At 34.6% G+C, this 17775-nt stretch overlaps 4 protein-coding genes across 4 annotated transcripts; 2 read left to right on the top strand and 2 right to left on the bottom strand.

Annotated features, from left to right (window-relative positions):
- Positions 1–3394: 3394 nt before the first annotated feature.
- On the top strand, positions 3395–4357 carry TRIADDRAFT_53302 (uncharacterized protein; the record flags this gene model as incomplete). Its single annotated transcript, XM_002109876.1, has 1 exon — positions 3395–4357. One exon carries the CDS (start codon positions 3395–3397, stop codon positions 4355–4357), a length of 963 nt encoding a protein of 320 aa, XP_002109912.1.
- A 2462-nt stretch (positions 4358–6819) lies between these two features.
- Positions 6820–8373, bottom strand: TRIADDRAFT_53301 (uncharacterized protein; the record flags this gene model as incomplete). Its single annotated transcript, XM_002109325.1, has 4 exons — positions 6820–6916; positions 7073–7185; positions 7845–7972; positions 8283–8373. The coding sequence occupies 4 exons, from the start codon at positions 8371–8373 to the stop codon at positions 6820–6822; spliced, it is 429 nt and encodes a 142-aa protein (XP_002109361.1).
- A 311-nt stretch (positions 8374–8684) lies between these two features.
- TRIADDRAFT_53300 (uncharacterized protein) lies at positions 8685–14217 on the top strand (the record flags this gene model as incomplete). The annotated part of the gene is made up of 10 exons (XM_002109875.1): positions 8685–8773; positions 10167–10251; positions 11098–11190; positions 11939–12035; positions 12192–12330; positions 12665–12847; positions 13027–13109; positions 13240–13325; positions 13449–13493; positions 14143–14217. 10 exons carry the CDS (start codon positions 8685–8687, stop codon positions 14215–14217), a joined length of 975 nt encoding a protein of 324 aa, XP_002109911.1.
- A 359-nt stretch (positions 14218–14576) lies between these two features.
- On the bottom strand, positions 14577–17568 carry TRIADDRAFT_21554 (uncharacterized protein; the record flags this gene model as incomplete). Its single annotated transcript, XM_002109324.1, has 11 exons — positions 14577–14749; positions 14826–14881; positions 14965–15053; positions 15177–15239; positions 15368–15676; positions 15757–16011; positions 16094–16186; positions 16322–16424; positions 16857–16939; positions 17140–17219; positions 17322–17568. 11 exons carry the CDS (start codon positions 17566–17568, stop codon positions 14577–14579), a joined length of 1551 nt encoding a protein of 516 aa, XP_002109360.1.
- Between the last annotated feature and the right edge of the window lie 207 nt (positions 17569–17775).

Raw genomic sequence — 17775 nt, 5'->3', positions numbered from 1 at the left:
ACTATCGAACGTTGGGCGATGTCTAATAGATTTTATCCACCATCGTCTTCAAACTAAAATAATCCTAAACGTAAAGTAATTAAAATATTACAGTTTTATTCGTATAACTACTTTAGAAGAATTCAAATCAAATGATACACGTATTAATTGACTGCAATTTTTCTTTTTCTAGATGAAAATTACTACTTTAGAACAAGTGCTCTAAGAAATTGTAGCAAAGAATTATTTAAAGAGCAGGTTAGATCAATTTCTTAGTTTAATAAAATTCTCTAAATAGATTTATTTCAAGTCAGCAAACGTATAAGCATGAATGTTCAACTAAACGCGTCGCTGTAATATTTGAGCTGCGCAATAATTTAAATCAAAAGTACATATCCAAATATTTCATTATGACACTATAACCCTTTAGATTCGTTAGGCATAACAATTCACAAACGAAATTTAACTATTCTTTGGCCGATACAAAGCTATAAAACACGAATTTACATAGCCCTAACATATCTAATAAGATAGATTATCCGGGAGTTAATACTGAGATTCAGTACAAAATTTGAAACCTTCTAAATTAGTTTAAACTTTTGCGAGTCAAAGTTAAACATTACCATATCCCATCCGTTGCAGTTTCACTTAATAATTAATATGTAAACCTATGAAGAGAATCCTACCTATCTCACTTAATAGATACAAGTATATATATTCGTATATCATATCATCAAACTTAAATGAACGAAAGCACAACATACACCTACTAAATTAAGGCGTTGAAAACTCAAGTCTTTTCGGCACTGCTAAGACCAAGATTTTACTTTCTCGAGTATTACTACGTTGGTGATTTAAAAGACACAACATTAAAGTTGTTCTAAGTTCTTAGTTTAACCCATTAACGATACTTATTGATATCACTATATTTTTTTACACAAAAATAGAGGGGCAAAAGATCATCAGGACTTAATATTCTTTAGATTCCACTTAACAATAATGATGTTTAGTATTTGCTGTTAAAATGTCCTTCAAATATGAACACAATATGTGGAATTATCATGAATATGTAGAATTGAGTAGAATTATCATGATTATGTAGAATTGAGTAGCTATAATACCGTACATCTTTTTTTGGTTTCAAGTTAGATCCAGAGATTAGCATGATTTTTTGATAGGCTAAGATTACTAGAAGTCCAATATAACGCGTACGACAAAGATATCCTTAAATTGAATAATATTCTGAACAGGTAGTCAAGAATAAAATACCGTACCGACTTTGCGGAAATATAAACTTGAAAGTTAGGGAAACATCCTATTTTCTCGATTTAAATTATTAGTCACATTTTATCTGAACAATATTCTGAATAGGTAGTCTAGAATAATACTTTCTTTGCGGAAATATAGACTTGAAAGTTAATAAATATCCTCTCTTCCATATTTTAAACTATTAGTTATTTTGTCAGTCCTCCTTGATGTGTTAATGATAAAAGTAAAGTATTACAGATTTCTTTTCCAGCCTAAAAACTAAAAATTTTATTGAGAACGATGGTTTTGGCGCAATCAACGAAGCTGCCAGCTCTAAAATAAGTAATAAATGAGTATTAAGTAATAGTTCAAGGTGATGAGTACATTTCAGGCCTATTTGTCAATTGAATAAGCTCAAGTGAGATTCAATTTTTTGCAGCCTGATGTACCTTTCAAATTACTGCACTGACATAGACCGACTTTATAGTAGTATAAAGTGCCCAGAATACGACCAAGTAATTTAGTTATAATTTATCGAACCACTTAGATGACTAGCGTGTATAAAAAACTCCAGTCTCATAGCAACAGTAAATCAAATCAGGGAGCAAACTTGTTAATTATATCGCTTATGTAATCTAGCGTTTTACGCATAGTTAATAATTGCTACAAAGTAATTCAATAGGCTGATCATTCTCAACATCTCTGAATACTTACAAATTACAAAGAAATTATTCAAGCTGTGCAGCCATGCCTTTATACATTCATTGTATCTGCAACATCAAAGTAAACAATAACAATCGTCACCTGGATCCATTTTAGCAGAGTTTTTGATTGATTCATCATCCATCTCGAAAGTTTACCGAAAAAGTTGTATCAGCAGGGGGATATCTTATTATTGAAATTAGTTTGTCTCATACTGAGGAAGGCTGTTTGAAAGATAATAAACTTACGTCAAGGATGGTTTAGTAAACAAATTGTTTTGGTACCGAATAAGTTGCAAACTGGGTAATCACTTTTTAACACATAATTATTCGAAAATGGCGATATTCCATCAAATAAATAGTAAAAAGGTTCATATCCAAAGTTTATGTAGGACGTATCTGTAGCGGGATCTACATACTAAAAATTGAATAGCTATCTTCTTGGCATCTTTACGTTATATACAATAAAAAGAGTTAACATCATTTGGGATATTAATAAAAATACTAACCCCATTCCTAAAATTCTCTCTAACTCAAGTTGAAATCAGAATATTGAATCATGCAAATCTAGATATACAATATAAAATCTATTGACATTGAATGTACTGGCTCCATGATATTTCTCTATCATCCATGACGCCTAGAAATAGTTTTTCAGGATGTTATTTGCGAATCTAGAGTATAACGATGTGCCGGTATCGATGATAGCTTTGCAATTCAAAACTATGACATGTTTTGTGACTCCTCCCAATAAGTAATAGAAAAAATAACATTAGGATAAATATAGACATCCACAAATACATCATTTATCGTGACAAAAACACCGTATTAATTGTAGCTCCAGAGTAATAATGATTGCAATCACCATATGATAGTTAGCTACAGTAGTTAAAATAGTACTACACAATGAGTAAATGTAGTTTCCTGCTTACTGTATTAATGAAAACGTTAATTGCCGGTAGTAAGGTAGCTTGCTCCGACCACAAGTGATCTATTTCACTACTGTAAGTTGTAAATTTGTAAATTATAACAATCATAACTAGTAAATGTTACCTTTCACTAGAGTTAATGAGTATAGATAGGATATTTGGCTCTAGCATTAGATCAATAGAGATCTTCCCAAAACATGGTCTATAACGTAATTAAAGTAACCAAAACAGCGAAATCTATCAACATTTTTCAATAACGATCCATTTTCCTCTGTTACCTGGGCAACTTGAATAAGTTTTTAATTTGTGTGCATAAAATATCCGGTAATTGAAATTTAAAGATTTTATATAGGTGCGGTAACTTATACGAAAATGGATCCTCCTTAATTATTTATTATTTTCTATAATTTGCTAATTGATTCAATTACAAACAGGATACAATTGACCAAAAAATTTATCTCTGCGTAGGTTATTTCGTTGGTCGTCTTTGACTGATTAAAGATTATTATACGCGTAATTATTATAATTACGTAAAATATGGCCGATTTAACAGCAGCAGTATCTAGCTTGCCAGTGATCCATCATAAGCAACCTATGAAGGCTTCATCACCAACGCGATATGCAGCAAGTGGCAGAGAGCCAATCACTCTACGCAATTTAAGAAATAAACATTTACGCTACATGAACAGTGTCAAGAAGGAACAAAATCAGTTAGAGAAGGAAATCAGTAGAATTAAAACGGTGTTAGATCCTCGAGATTATCGCCGAGCTTCTAAAGCAAGGCGAAGGCGTAACAACAGGAATCATTCCATTGCAAAAGCAAAATTAGGCCTTGATATGCTAAACGACAGCCGTTCAACTTCTGAATCTTCAAATTCATTACGCAAAAAGAGCTTACCTGTCATCAATGAATATCAAAGAAATGGACATTTGGCAAAGCAAACATCGGAAGAGCCCTGCCAACGTGTTAAGTATAACGAAATGGACAGAAATGATGAAGGTGAATGGTTTAATGCTACTCCCAAAAATACGTTTGATATGATGTTACTGCAAAAGAAAAGAGATCAACGGCGTACAATTTATAAAATTTTATTAGAAGAATGCGACCTGCAAGAACAGGTGGATGATGTTCCGCGTCACTTGCAACAGCAGGATCATGATCAAAATAAGAAATATAATACTAAAGGGCGTCGCAAAAAGGACAACTTAAAAGTTGAAATTGGTGAAGTCAGAGAATTAATTGAGAAAAGACTAGCTATCCATGATCATTACCAAGAGAATCCCCTTGATGATTTAGCACTATTTTCAAAACCACACAACAAAGGCACTGTCAATAGTCCAATTGCAACGGATAGGAAAAACTTATCAAATCAATTTAATGATAAAGACCTTCAAAAATCTTTACTAGATCAACTTAAAACTGAGAAATTAATTTCTTCGCAATTAAGTTCATGGCTTAGAGTTGTCAAAGGACCGAGAGCATCGAAAAAGATTTTTTAATCAAAAAACAAATACCGGTATTGAAAATGGTCCTGACCCATGAACAATATAAAACGAGTGGGCTTCTGCAAGCAAGAATAATCATAAGATCATATGGCAGCTATGGCAGAAGTTTATTCACTTTCACTATAACTTATGACTGCACCATTTTTTTGCAGGACTATCGTGAACCAATTTTGGGAATAGAACATATAATCTACTCAGTATTGTACATTAGAAGAACGTATTTAATGTATAGTAAATAACTAGCTATTTTTACGTCTATTTCGCAATTTAATTTTCATTCTATCATTCATCGTCAAAATTTGCAAACCTATCTGAAATATTTAATGTATATCCATTATTAATTTAATTTATCCTGCTTTTATTTTATGCTAATTTACATGCTATCATATATATTGGTCTTATAAGTCTCTGATTAGATTGGAGATTGGTGAATACGGATGTATTATTTTGGGATCTTTAAGATCCTTCATGCTACCGTACAATCCAGGCTAGAAAAAAATCTAAGGTCGAGTTCAAACTCTAATGAGTCTATTTTAAATATTTGAAATAAGTGATTTGTAGCTGATAATGTATTTAATGCTAGCTTGAAAGATACACACAAATTATTGTAGCTCCGATTTAATTTTTATCTCCATCTTGAAGTAATAAAGAATAATCCCATTTAAATTATCTCGCCTGAAAAGAGCGATCGAGATGGACTTGCATTATATTGTGAATATTAAACTTTAGTATAGATTAGAAATACTCCGAAGTAATAATTTAGAGATTAAAGAAAGAAAATGTGCCTGTGCGGACAATGTCGAAGGTGCGTTATAAATCTGCGACTTACTTACGTAGTAATCAGTTCACTTACGTTAGAATTGGCATAGAGAATAGAGTTTGCTATGTATAAATTACTCATAGTAGTCAAAAGTTAGTGCATGGCGTGCAGCAACATTGGGAATACACTTTCTAAGACTATTAAGCATCGCATCTATACGTTACTGATTCTAATTACTTTTATGGCCGTTCGTGTAGAGTTGTTTGTATAAAAAGGGGTGCAGATAATCGCCAGTCTTAAACTATAGCTAACAGTTGTACTATCTCATAAAATAAACTTGATAATATAAATAAAACTAGAAGACTAACATTCTATGCATCAAAATATGTTTGGAGATGACAAGGAGACAGAGAATAACAGTTATTGTCCGTAAAATAGGCTAATAAAATAAACTTGATAATATGAATAAAACTAGAAGACTAACATTCTATGCAACAAAATATGTTTGGAGACGACAAGGAGACAGAGAAAACAGTTCTTGTCCGTAAAATAGGCTAATTTAATCTATTTCTGTAATCCATACACTCTCTTATGATGTATACCCAAACTTAGGATAAGATTCGTTAAGGAAGTTTGCAACCAATTTTTTTCTATATTGTCGTTTATCGCCCCTAACATGGACTTTTAGAATTTGAAGATTCTAGAAGTCCGTGGCGCTGGTTATCATGCGTTTTGTTTGATATTGACAGTACAAAAAAATAAAGTGCTTTTGGCGAGAATCGCAAACGTATCTCGTCAAGCTGTCACTTACTGTTAATCAATTTATGTACATTGCACAAGAAAAACAAGAAGAAATACTATATCACTATTTGTTAGAATATTATCCTGATGTATAATAACTACTGTAGTTTGTCATCAGAAAAGAGAATTATTGTACAAACAAACTCAATTATAATATAAAATAAAATAATTGACTACTGTAAGTAATGCAGGTCTAAGAATTTAATAAACTTCAATTTTATTTTCAGCTAGTCGTAATTCCATAAACTATGAATATGGTTGTAGGTAACAACGAAAATTTATTCGCTTTCTTTATTCCCTTCATCGGTGGTCCAAGATTGCATTGCTCATTTGTTTTCAGCATGATACATTGCAAAATAGCATAGTTTTTGTAGGAAGAGCTTGATATACAGTCTAATTAATTATTATCACTCAATCAAAAAATTTGTAGAATATCGAAATAATACATTTTACAACAAGAAAATAAAACTAGAACCAATGCAGGGCTATAAATAATCATATCCAAGTTAAGAATGTCTAAAAAAAGACGGTACACTAGTACACATACACTGTTAGTGATCTGCATTTCAGAAAGGGAACATTCTATCCAATAAAACTGTGACGATAATTTACATTACGGTAAAGTACTATAATTTATTATTCAATTTTATTTTAGATTTCTAACATTTATATGCTTGATAGCAATAACGTTCTACTAACATTACAAAAGCGTTACAAGATATCAATAACTTTGTAACGTGAAACATTTTAAAAATATGACTATGCTGCATGAGATAAATCATGAGCGATGTGCCTTATATTTTAGTGTCAAGCGATCATTAGTAGATCAACTTTAAAAGAAATACTATATTACAGAATTGAAGATACCAAGGATTCAACCTTGGATCCTACGCGATCAATTTAAAATGTCGTTTCGACCTCTTATGCGCCTAGCTAATTGGACATCTCTGGGCATAATGGTTACTCTTTTGGCATGGATAGCGCATAGATTTCTAGATCAAGAAAATAGGAATAAAAAATAAATACGTACGTACATCATGTTATTAAAATAACGTTTACATAATGAAGTAGAAGTAAAGAGCGAATAGCTACGCTATAAGAATTGAATACTACGCAGTATCAATTTGGTAACATTAAGCGACACTTACGTATCTTCGAAAAGACTAACAAGAAAGGCTTCTGCAGCTTCTTGTATTGCCAGTAATGCTTCAACTTGCCAATAAAAGTGTTGACTAGTAATATCATACGCAACTTCTCTTACCTGTTTTAAAAGTAGAACACATAGGTGAAAATTACTTTGCGCTGCATATGCTCAACCTTAATGAAGCTGTTTTAAAATTCTTTCAGCTATTTAAGAGCAGACCCATCATATACAGATTATTTAATAAGAGTTGTAGTATAAAAACAGCCAAAGATGTAGCCATGACTATTTATATGATACTTCTGCACGATACATGGTCAATCAGATAACGTGCTAAATCTTATCAATTCATTTGTAAAATGGATTCAATCCCATTCGAAATGAAAGGTGGTGATAGTGTTTGGAAATTCAAGCTACTTTAACTCTATATTCTATAAATCACTGAGCTTATGCATGACTTTCTTGGCGTATTTACAGCACCTTCATGCATGCCATTTGTAATCGCTTACCGTTAATAGGTGAAAACAGTTCAAAATAGTTGAGACATAATGTAACATGGTGTTATCAAGTTGGATACGTTTAAAAGCAATGTGATTATTTTAAGTCATTGGCATCCATGTATCGTTACTAACTTACTGGACCTGATTGATGTTAAAGCATATATAATTTTCCAAGTAGCATACAAAGAGTTGTCAATGCTCATCATCATGATTACTCAGTGTTGTCTTTTAACCTACTATCATCGGTGCTGTATGCACCACCGTATCGCTACAACTTACCACTCGTGAAAAAGGCAGTTTACGAATTAATAAGTTAGTATTTTTTTGATATTGACGAATTTCCATTAAGGCACGAGTGCCAGGTTTAAATCTTTTTTGGCGTCTAGTTTGACTTTCATTGGCTTTTGCTATAAATAGATAAAACAACAAGCCATTAGTATGCCATTGCAAGTCTGACAATGATGGCGAAATTGCGATTCATTCTATCTAGCATCTGGGACTTTAGAGAAAAATAACTAACAAATAGTTAAGGTGTTGACTGGAGACGATGGTATCGCTTTACTATCGGATATCAATGAAGAGAAAACTATCATCCTTTTGGAATGGCTATTCTATCATTCTATTGAAGCTTGAAAGTGTTTGATGGTGATGACTACTGTTATCGTAAAGTCGATGTTAACTGATTCGTTATTTTTTGTTTGTGATCGTTGAGCTTACATGAAGTAGCTGAAGCAGGTACACGCTTGACAGGCGTTGATTTTCGACGTGATGTTGCCGGTAGGCCACCACTTTGGGTAGTCCGACCCATTGAGTACTATTGCAAGTACAGCAGTAGCAGCTCGTGTTGAAATGGTCGCTACCAATAGATGAGTTTGCTGCAAGAGTAGTGACTTTGTCAAGTGGCCACTGACAGGGACTGATCGAGGAGGAAGAGGGGGCCAACTTGCAGTCCACCTACAGTCAAGTTGGAAAATCACCTTGACAAGTACAGTAAAGAATGAAACGACTATCGGATCGTCCAATGGAGCCAATGGCGTTGTTCTACGAATTGGCTATGGATGATCGATCCCCTTGTCAATGTTTTCACTTTCTTCCACTCAATGATTGAGTGGAAACCCAATGAATAGGCAAGCTTTTGCAGGCAATTTTCCTTCTCCTTTCAGCATCCCGCGCGTCTTCTCTGCAGCACAATCATTGGTAATCGAGAGGTAAAACCAGTCCAATTCTTGGGCAGCGTCCTTCTGGCTTCTGTACCGTAGCATGGCGACTGGCTACAGTACTTACGGAGCTGTACAGTGTACAGTACAGTACTGTACTTTCTTGCGGGCGGCACTTGTACTGTACAGTACACTGTACAGTACAGTACAGTGTACTGTACGTTGTTAACCATTACTTGCGCCTCAATCATTGGCAATCGATAGGTAAAACCAATCCAAAGAACCATTCTTGGGCAGCGTCCTTCTGGCTTCTGTACCGTAGCATGGCGACTGGCTACAGTACTGTACTTAAGGAACTGTACAGTACAGTACTTTCTTGGGGGGGCGGTACTATAGTACTTTACAGTACAATGTACTGTAGTGGAGACTGTACTCATCTGTACTGTACAGTACAGCATACTAGAGGCTCTCATACAGTACAGTACTGTAGAGGGTCTCTAGTGAGCACTACTGTACTGTACTGTACAGTACTTTCTTCTGATCGGTACTACAGTATAATGTACTGTACTGTAGCGTAAACTGTACAGTACAGTACTCATCTACAGTATAGTACAGTACACTAGAGACTCTCATACTGTACTGTAGAGGGTCTCTACTGAACACGATAGCTACAGTACATACAGTACTGTACAGTATGTTGTTAACCGTTACTTGCACCAAAAGCCGATTCAAATGATGCTGATATCCAACTATCCAAATGATCAAAAGTGATTCATTTTCTCATCAGTCTACAGTAGTGTACGATGTATCGTGTATTACTATCTAGAGTCAATACTAACTACTGTATTGAAAGTTCGTACTACTCTCAATTAGCATCAATATAGCGTAGCGTACTATAGAATACTATGGACTACTGTAGGGGATTCTACCGTATGCTAGGTACTGCACTAGAGACGCTATGATCATTTGGTAATGACAGATGAGGGGAAAATTCCATCGTTTGGGAGGGACTTCAACCTTATACTGTACTGTACTGTACTGTATATTGATTTCTTGATAGAACCGAAAATGAACCGAATCGTTGGCAGGTCTAGACAGTAGCAAAGTACAGTGTACAGTACCTTAAATACTGTACCGTACAGTACACAGACACTTGATGCCTACCGGAAGTACTGTACTGTACAGTACATACTGTACTCTTTCTTATGACTGAACAGCGAACACGTCTACAGTACGTACTGTACTGTACTGTACACTGTACATGAGTCGTTATTGCTGTTCGACTGTTATTGACTAGATACGATTTGATGCTACACAACGTTACTGCTAATCCTCCTTAGTCTCCGATGCTGGACTAAATCGTTTCTCTTCAACGATTCCAACATTCAATCGATGGTCATCATCTTTTGCCATTGATAGCCCTTACTGTAATTTATCCATTAAGGATGTCCAGTAACGATTATTATACTGCCATTTCTGATATTGGAATTACTTCAAGACCGGATGAAGTTCCCCAAGGATATATTTTAGTAAGTAAATAACTTGTATTCCAATACTAACAAACTATCCAGTCTCGCGATACTCTTACCATCAACATAAAATAGACAGTAATCCATAGCTTGTCCAGTCATTCATTCATTATGCTATAACTGTATATAATCATATGGATTTGAAGGACTAAAAGAATCGTCACCATAATGATCGAGACATGGTATGATTGAATCCATTTTACCAATCAATACACACCATACGCAATACATGACTGCCTGCCAAAGTGGCGCACCAGAACGACTACCGCACATAGAGAATAATCACTTTCAATAGCCTATGAGTGTATTGATCGTCTTCAATCATTGATATCTCAATAGATAGATTGGCCTTAATCTTTCTCGTTGATATGTTTCTCTTTCATTTTGTCATCCACATTATCTATTTTGATTTTAATCAGTGGTAGTATAACGCTGATCATTCCATATGGGTCTGTCATTTCGGCCAACGTTATGTGACTCTTACCATGCCACCGATTACGTCATAGCTTCGACGAAGATCATAACGCTCAATGGACTATCAAGGACTGCTCTTCTATTTTGCAGTAGTTCTTGTAATTATCCTACGACTAAGTAGGAATGAACTACAGCCAATGAGCACGGAATGTGTGAGCTTCTCTCCATTTGCGCCCATTTTGTGATATTCATACTGAATTGCTCATAGTAACGATGAGAAGATGGCATACTCATTGCCCATTTCTTTGCTTGCATACTTTTACTACAGTGTACTGTACGTACGCTCCGACTTCACGTCGGACTGTATGTCCAAAGACCAGATGAATTTCGCCTCGATCGTTTAAAATATCAATTCTACTATCTCTATTTTAGGTTTCTCGCTCTGTGTCTGGCATCGATGCTCAGCTATGGCCTGGAAAGCGATCTGATAAAGCGAAACGATATCTCTGCGTCAAGCCGCTACAGGTAATAACTTATCGTCTACTCATGTTTATCACCAGTAGAACGGATCGTCATCACATTGACACCACAATATTTACTAAAATGAATAATAAAACGGTAGAAAGGGATCCAAAATAATAAAACGAAAATTAAAATACATTCAGCCAATACTGTTACTTAGGATATGTTGATGTAATAGTGTAAAATTGAATCATCGCTGTCTTCAATTTGAATATTGCACTGCCGAATATTAAAACAATAAGGTCGGCCTATTGAGTACGCTAATTTGATACCAAATATAGGGTAGATCAGTCAATCCCGTTGTAGGAACGGGCATAATGCCATAAATCCTTGACTTGGTCAGTCTTAGCTTGTATACCATTGTTGCGTCCACTATGATATCGACAGGAACTGCTTCCAACTACTGTTAAACGCCGATACCGGTCTCCACTAGATTCAAGTCTACTGTACAAACCTCTTTGTTGTAATAAGTATCTCGCTTTTGTATCTTTTATCTATATCGCATACATGAAATTGAATACTAATCAATAATATGAACCATCGTTTATACTTCAAAATTTAGATTTAAATATAAACGATAGCTAATATTATAACCGTCTACTTTACTTTAAAATACCTTAGAGCACGTATAACAACGCGAGATTAATCACGATCAGAACACCATACGATCTTTCAGCTCTCTTATAAATTAGATATCCAACTAATTCATCTTCGCAATAACTTATCTGTTTCTGTTTACACGTATATCTAGAAAAGCGATAAAGTAGTGGTAGAAGACATTGTTATACTGAAAGAGACGAAGGCTACTCCACGTGGTTATACCTATAGGGATACAACTCTCAACGACGGTTAGTTAGTCTCACATTTCAATCAGGATTAATTGATCAATAATAGTGGTTCTATCGGCATCTCTTTATGAAACCATAGATCTGCTAATCAAAGCAGAATCCTTTACCTTGTCTAACTGCTAGAGCAAGTGAAATGTCTATTTTGATCACATGCAGGTATTGCGGCATTACGGAAACAGAAAATTTGTGTCAAATATATATCCTCAAGTAACGCTCAATCGGCCCTATGTAGTATTATTTTAGTTAATAGAGCAAAATCAGAATACGCTCCCCCAAAACACGAGTATACTGAAAAGTAAGTCAATTAATATAATCATTATAGAACAGCAAGGATTCGACTATAATTAATTATAATTATCTTTTGAACTCTTGATACCATATAATATCGAATAATTGTTAATATCTAGTTATTTGATACAGTCATCTACGGAGTACTTCAATTTAGTTATCCAAATTTGTGTGCTAGACTACAGAAAATTAAAATTTTATTTGCTTTTACCAAAGCTTTTCGTCAATTTAGTATTATTATCGTATGCGATAAATATGCCACAGCTATACTCATTCTTATAATGCAAACATCCCACTTAAACTTTCTCTCTGACCCTCATCAAATATTTCCTAACGCAAAGCGATATCAATGGATTCCATATATGCTTTGACAAAGTTAATATGAGCCGATGTTTTCAACAATCTCAACCACCTCAGCCAGTTTCACAACAACAACCTGGGCAACATCAGCAAGTGCAACATCAGCAAGTACAGTATCAGCCAGTGCAACATCAGCCAATGCAAAATCAACCACTAGTTATCGAGTAAGTCAACTTTTCTATGTTCATCCTGATATCCTATTTCGATTATTTAAATGTACTACATTCAATACAACGTCATGGTAATATAATGGTATACAAGATAATAGCACAATATTTATGAATTTCATACTAACTATAAATCACGCGTGCTTTTTACTTTACGCTGATATTTGCATCGATAGGCAACCCTTACAATCTCTTACGATAGCGTCATCCGCTACGCAGCCGCCGCAATCCCACAATCCTATTCAACGTACTGACAGTCGTAAGTTATAATATGTACAAGGACGAAGTAATTTTCTTTAATCTAATTCAAATAAACACAAACTAGATCAGCTAGTACTAAATTCAAATAATCATTTCAATCTGAATGAATATTCCTTATGTAATCTCAGGTGATCTACAACATAGCGCCAGTGGTGACCTCGATGGAGTCCCTTTGCTAGTTAGTCCTTCATTCGATATTCGAAAGATTGGAGATGTAAGTGGGCTGTACTAAAATTATTGCATCTACAAGTATTGGTGCTACTTTTCGTAATTCGATATTCTAAACTTTTGTGAAGTGAAATGCTGAAAATTGATTACTTTACCCCTGAAATTGTAGATTCCAGATAATATTTACCAAAGCCCTTATCTAATAGATGAAAAGGTAATACTAAAATTTATATCGCCGTATCATAAAGTCACCTATCTAACCTTATTTATTCACTCATGTTTATTAGTATCAGCATGATTTCGCGTTAGAAAATGACGTGGTTGCAAGAATTAAGTAATCAACATTCCCTTTGTGAGATACTTTAAATATCGACATCCTAATTCCTATTATGTATATAAAGCAATCGGATAAAAACGAAGTAAATACGAACGTATAAACGTAATGCGCCGGTTTATATCCATCCACTTCGATGGAATGCTACTCAGCCGAAGGTTGGGAGTACACGAAATACTATCATTTGGCAATTTAATGGGTAATAGTGTCTTGTAGAGATGATGCTTCTGCGATTAATGGAGCTTGTCACATACCGTGAATACTAAAAGTTGGTTTTGACACGCTAATTGTTACAATTTTATGATTTTGATAAGTTAGATTTTACAGTTATTGCACTTAATCTCCTTAAGTTAGGTTCAATGTTGTTAATGCTAGAGTAACTTTTTCCTATGTTGCGGTGGGATTAAACTGCATTGCCTGCTACAATTGTAATTCTATGACCGTTCTAGACTTATATTGCTGCGTGACTATTTTCAATTATGGTTTTGCATTTATGTATATATATATATATATATATGAAATCCTTAAGGAATTGATTATACATCCATTTACTTGCCAAATCTTTACGGAAAGAATTGCCAAAATGTTATTTGGTTACTACTAGACATGAAGCAACACTTTAATCCTTCCGGCAATGTGTGGCATTTTTAATATTGTATTATTACTAATCATACGAATATTATCAAGGCTCTCTAAATATGTAAATTTTTACTAATAAATAATAACATCAACGTGATTGCAATATCTTTTGAGATATCTGCGCTTTAGCCATCAAAATTTTATTAAAGGTCGCAATGATTAATAGTAGTTTTAAATTTCAAAAGAATTTTGATAATCTGAACAAAGTTTACAATTGCGGTATAAATATAATATGCGAAAATTTAAAATCAGTCCTTATAGTCAAGCCCTTTAAAGCAGATTAACATACAAAATAGTGAAGTAAAAATTTAATATCATAACAATTTAGGAATAGAAAGAAAATCTACTTTGTGATTTAATCCGACCATTGTTCGTCATAGCTTCTTGCATTTGCTCATGAGATGGAAAATGCTTTAGATTTCCGTAAGCGGCAACGGATAATTTCGAACTTAGTATCCTATCTACAACGCGTATTAAGCTTTCTTCCGTAACTTGCTCTGTATTGAGAGATAGAACAACGCTTAGTCATAATAACTTGGATGGTATCCATTAGCAAAGCCTTAAATAGTGTACCTATGTTATCGCATAATTCTTGAACTGAGGTATAAGCAGGTAGAGATAAGGTTTGCCTAGAGATTAAATTGAATTATACGTACAGTTGACCACGATGTAAAATAGTGTAGCTTATGTCTATCCATTGAATTTTACTAACCGACATAAATCTTCTAGCATAATCTGTTTCGATTCTAAATTCATTAATAGTACAGACTGAAGTTGCCTTTTAGCACGAGAGACTTCGTCCTAAAGCAAATATCGAAATTATAATATTGCAAATATAAAGCAATCAGTTATTATAGAATAAACATAGGATAACATCCTTTTATTATCGTAACATCAGAAATAACGGAACAGTTCACGCCATACCTTATGAAATCCATTTTTCATATTACAAATTGTGGTCATGACCACTTCAGCAAGCTGCCCCATCTAAACGTCAAGGAATCACTAGCGTTATGACAACTTCAAAATGTTCATACGTGTACGTAAACGTTAATTTGCCACCACAATAACAATACTATTATTATAAGCTAGTTTAGATTTATAATATAAAATACCTGTTCAGGAGGAGCACTTGCATTTATTACAAATAAGCCACTATCAACGTAACAATGTTGTAAGCAAAGGCAAGAAAACATCCAGTAATAGTTACATAGAACAGATCTATAAATTCTAGAATACATTCCTTTTCCAGGACCACCAGCTGAGAAAGATCCGCCACCTCCCATCAATAAGCTCAAAACTGCTAAACTAAAGAAATCGGGATCCATATATGAAACACCTTGTAAAGCAAAAGCTGCATGGGACAATTCGGACACCATTGCTGCAGTCATGGTCGGACCTGCAGGGGCCTTTGGTAGGTCCATCTTCAATTACAAGCATACCGGATATTTACAGATGGAAGCGCAATGCGCAAGAATCTGCTATTACTGTTACTTACAATTACATTCGATCCTATATATTCCGTCTCATCCTCCACCGGTGATGTTGATGACTTAAACCAACTAGGTACATCGCTTACGAAATATTTTTCAGCTAATTCCACAAGTTCTTGATGGTTAACGCCGACCCCACCAATAACTAGTCGTTTCGGTGTGTAGAGCAGTTCATGATAACGTTGTAACGACGATGTATCGATCTCGGGAAAGGTTTCCATATCAGCAAATTTCGAAAATCCAACACTCTTTTCTCCGTAAGCTGCCTAAACGTATAACAACACAAAACATTAGTGCACTTTTTCCTTATCAGTCGGTGTCAGTAGCTTTATTACAGTATTTATCTACCCCATGTATTAGTTCAGTTAAAATAATTTCTGCATCCGCCATCATTTTAATGTGTTCTAATTCTGCATTTAGGGCCGCTTTTTGGTTTTCTACCTAGAAAAATGACAACACACATGATATCGGATTTACCAACGAGTAATAATATTCCTTTCTAAAAAGTACAATTACCACGACTGCATTACAAGTATAATGTGAGTGAATTAATATGCAGATAAGATTATCATTTACATTTCTCTGTGAAAGGTCAGGAAATAAAATAGAATCGGCTAAGGCTGCAAACATATCTGGTATTCCGTGGCGAAAGCCAGAGATAGAATAAACGGCACAATCTCTAAATGAGTGTAGCAAACTAGTCATTAGAATTTCAAGCATTGAATGCAATTACTAGAATAATACGCGTATAACTAAAGCTAATCAATAAAATTGTACTGTCATTAAAGATTGCAGTTTAAATAAGCAAATTAGACATTCTGATTTAAAATAGAGCGCAAGGCAGACAACAATAACACATTTAGCTAAATGCATAGCGTATAATCTTGATATTTTGCCTTTTCTTTAGCAGTATTTTGCACTATAATTACTTGTAATAAAAGTCACGTTTCAAGTATTGCTCACAGGAAATATAATATTTATTCTTTTAGGAAAGAACATTTTGTATGTCGTTGGTCGTATAGTGTACGACATGTTGAACAATACACACTGTCCCTTCGTTTAGCATTCTGAGTAGCATTCAAATTTGATGAGACTTTTACTCAGTAGTTACCTATTCATTTCACATTGTACATTCACACCATAGGAATCTAGTTTATCGATGAAATCTTCTTTATTCTCAAACTTTCGTGAACCCTATTTCATTATTTAGTAATTTGAACAATTATTCATTAGAAAAAAGTGAAGTATCTACAATTCATTTATAAACGCTGAAAAGATGATTCTTGTCAATGCCATGGTTACTGCTATAGAAGCCATGATCGATGATGAAAACACAAGTGCAATCGGCAACTTGCCTTCTCTCTACGCGTATTATTTACAAATAGCATCCATACCTGGAAACATATCTTTCCCATCAAGTGAGAAATGCCTTTAGGGAAAGCTAATTCATAGCGTGATCCAGCGTCCACTATCGCTACATTTTAAAAAAGAAGACGTGCGCATACCTTAGACAAAGCTATGAGCATCGTTGTCAACTTTGTTCTACATGCCATGAGCATACTATAAGCATCCCTACCTCCAATATAGCCAACTTGTCCATAACATGGTGCAGTAATGACCTTAATGCCATTGGATAATTGTGTTAACTGTGGATTCTGAGTACTATTCTCGATAGTAGGAGCATATTTAGGAGTAGCTATATTAGGCAAAGGTTGCGATAAAGGTATCTGTTGATACGATGAGCAATAATAACGTGATAGCTGGTGGATATATCGACCAGATGAAATTTGCCGAGGAGACTGGAGAAGTCGTTGCCATGCCATAGCTGAATCTTGTGTGTAGCGTTAAGCTGCAGACAGCCTGAAGTAGCCTGAAGTACTGTACAGTAAGCACACGTGTGAATTTCCTATCGACTGTACTGTACTGTATTGCATCGGAGTCCAGTGTCAGTCCGAACTGGGACTGATGTATGAAGTGCCGAGTTCATTGTCTACAGTATAGTGCACTGTTATATACAGTGCAATGTACGG

This window comes from Trichoplax adhaerens, genomic scaffold, assembly GCF_000150275.1.
Source record: "Trichoplax adhaerens TRIADscaffold_2 genomic scaffold, whole genome shotgun sequence".
NCBI classification, from domain to species: domain Eukaryota; kingdom Metazoa; phylum Placozoa; class Uniplacotomia; order Trichoplacea; family Trichoplacidae; genus Trichoplax; species Trichoplax adhaerens.
Note: the sequence above shows the minus strand (reverse complement) of the source record. Positions and strands in the feature narration are given on the sequence as shown.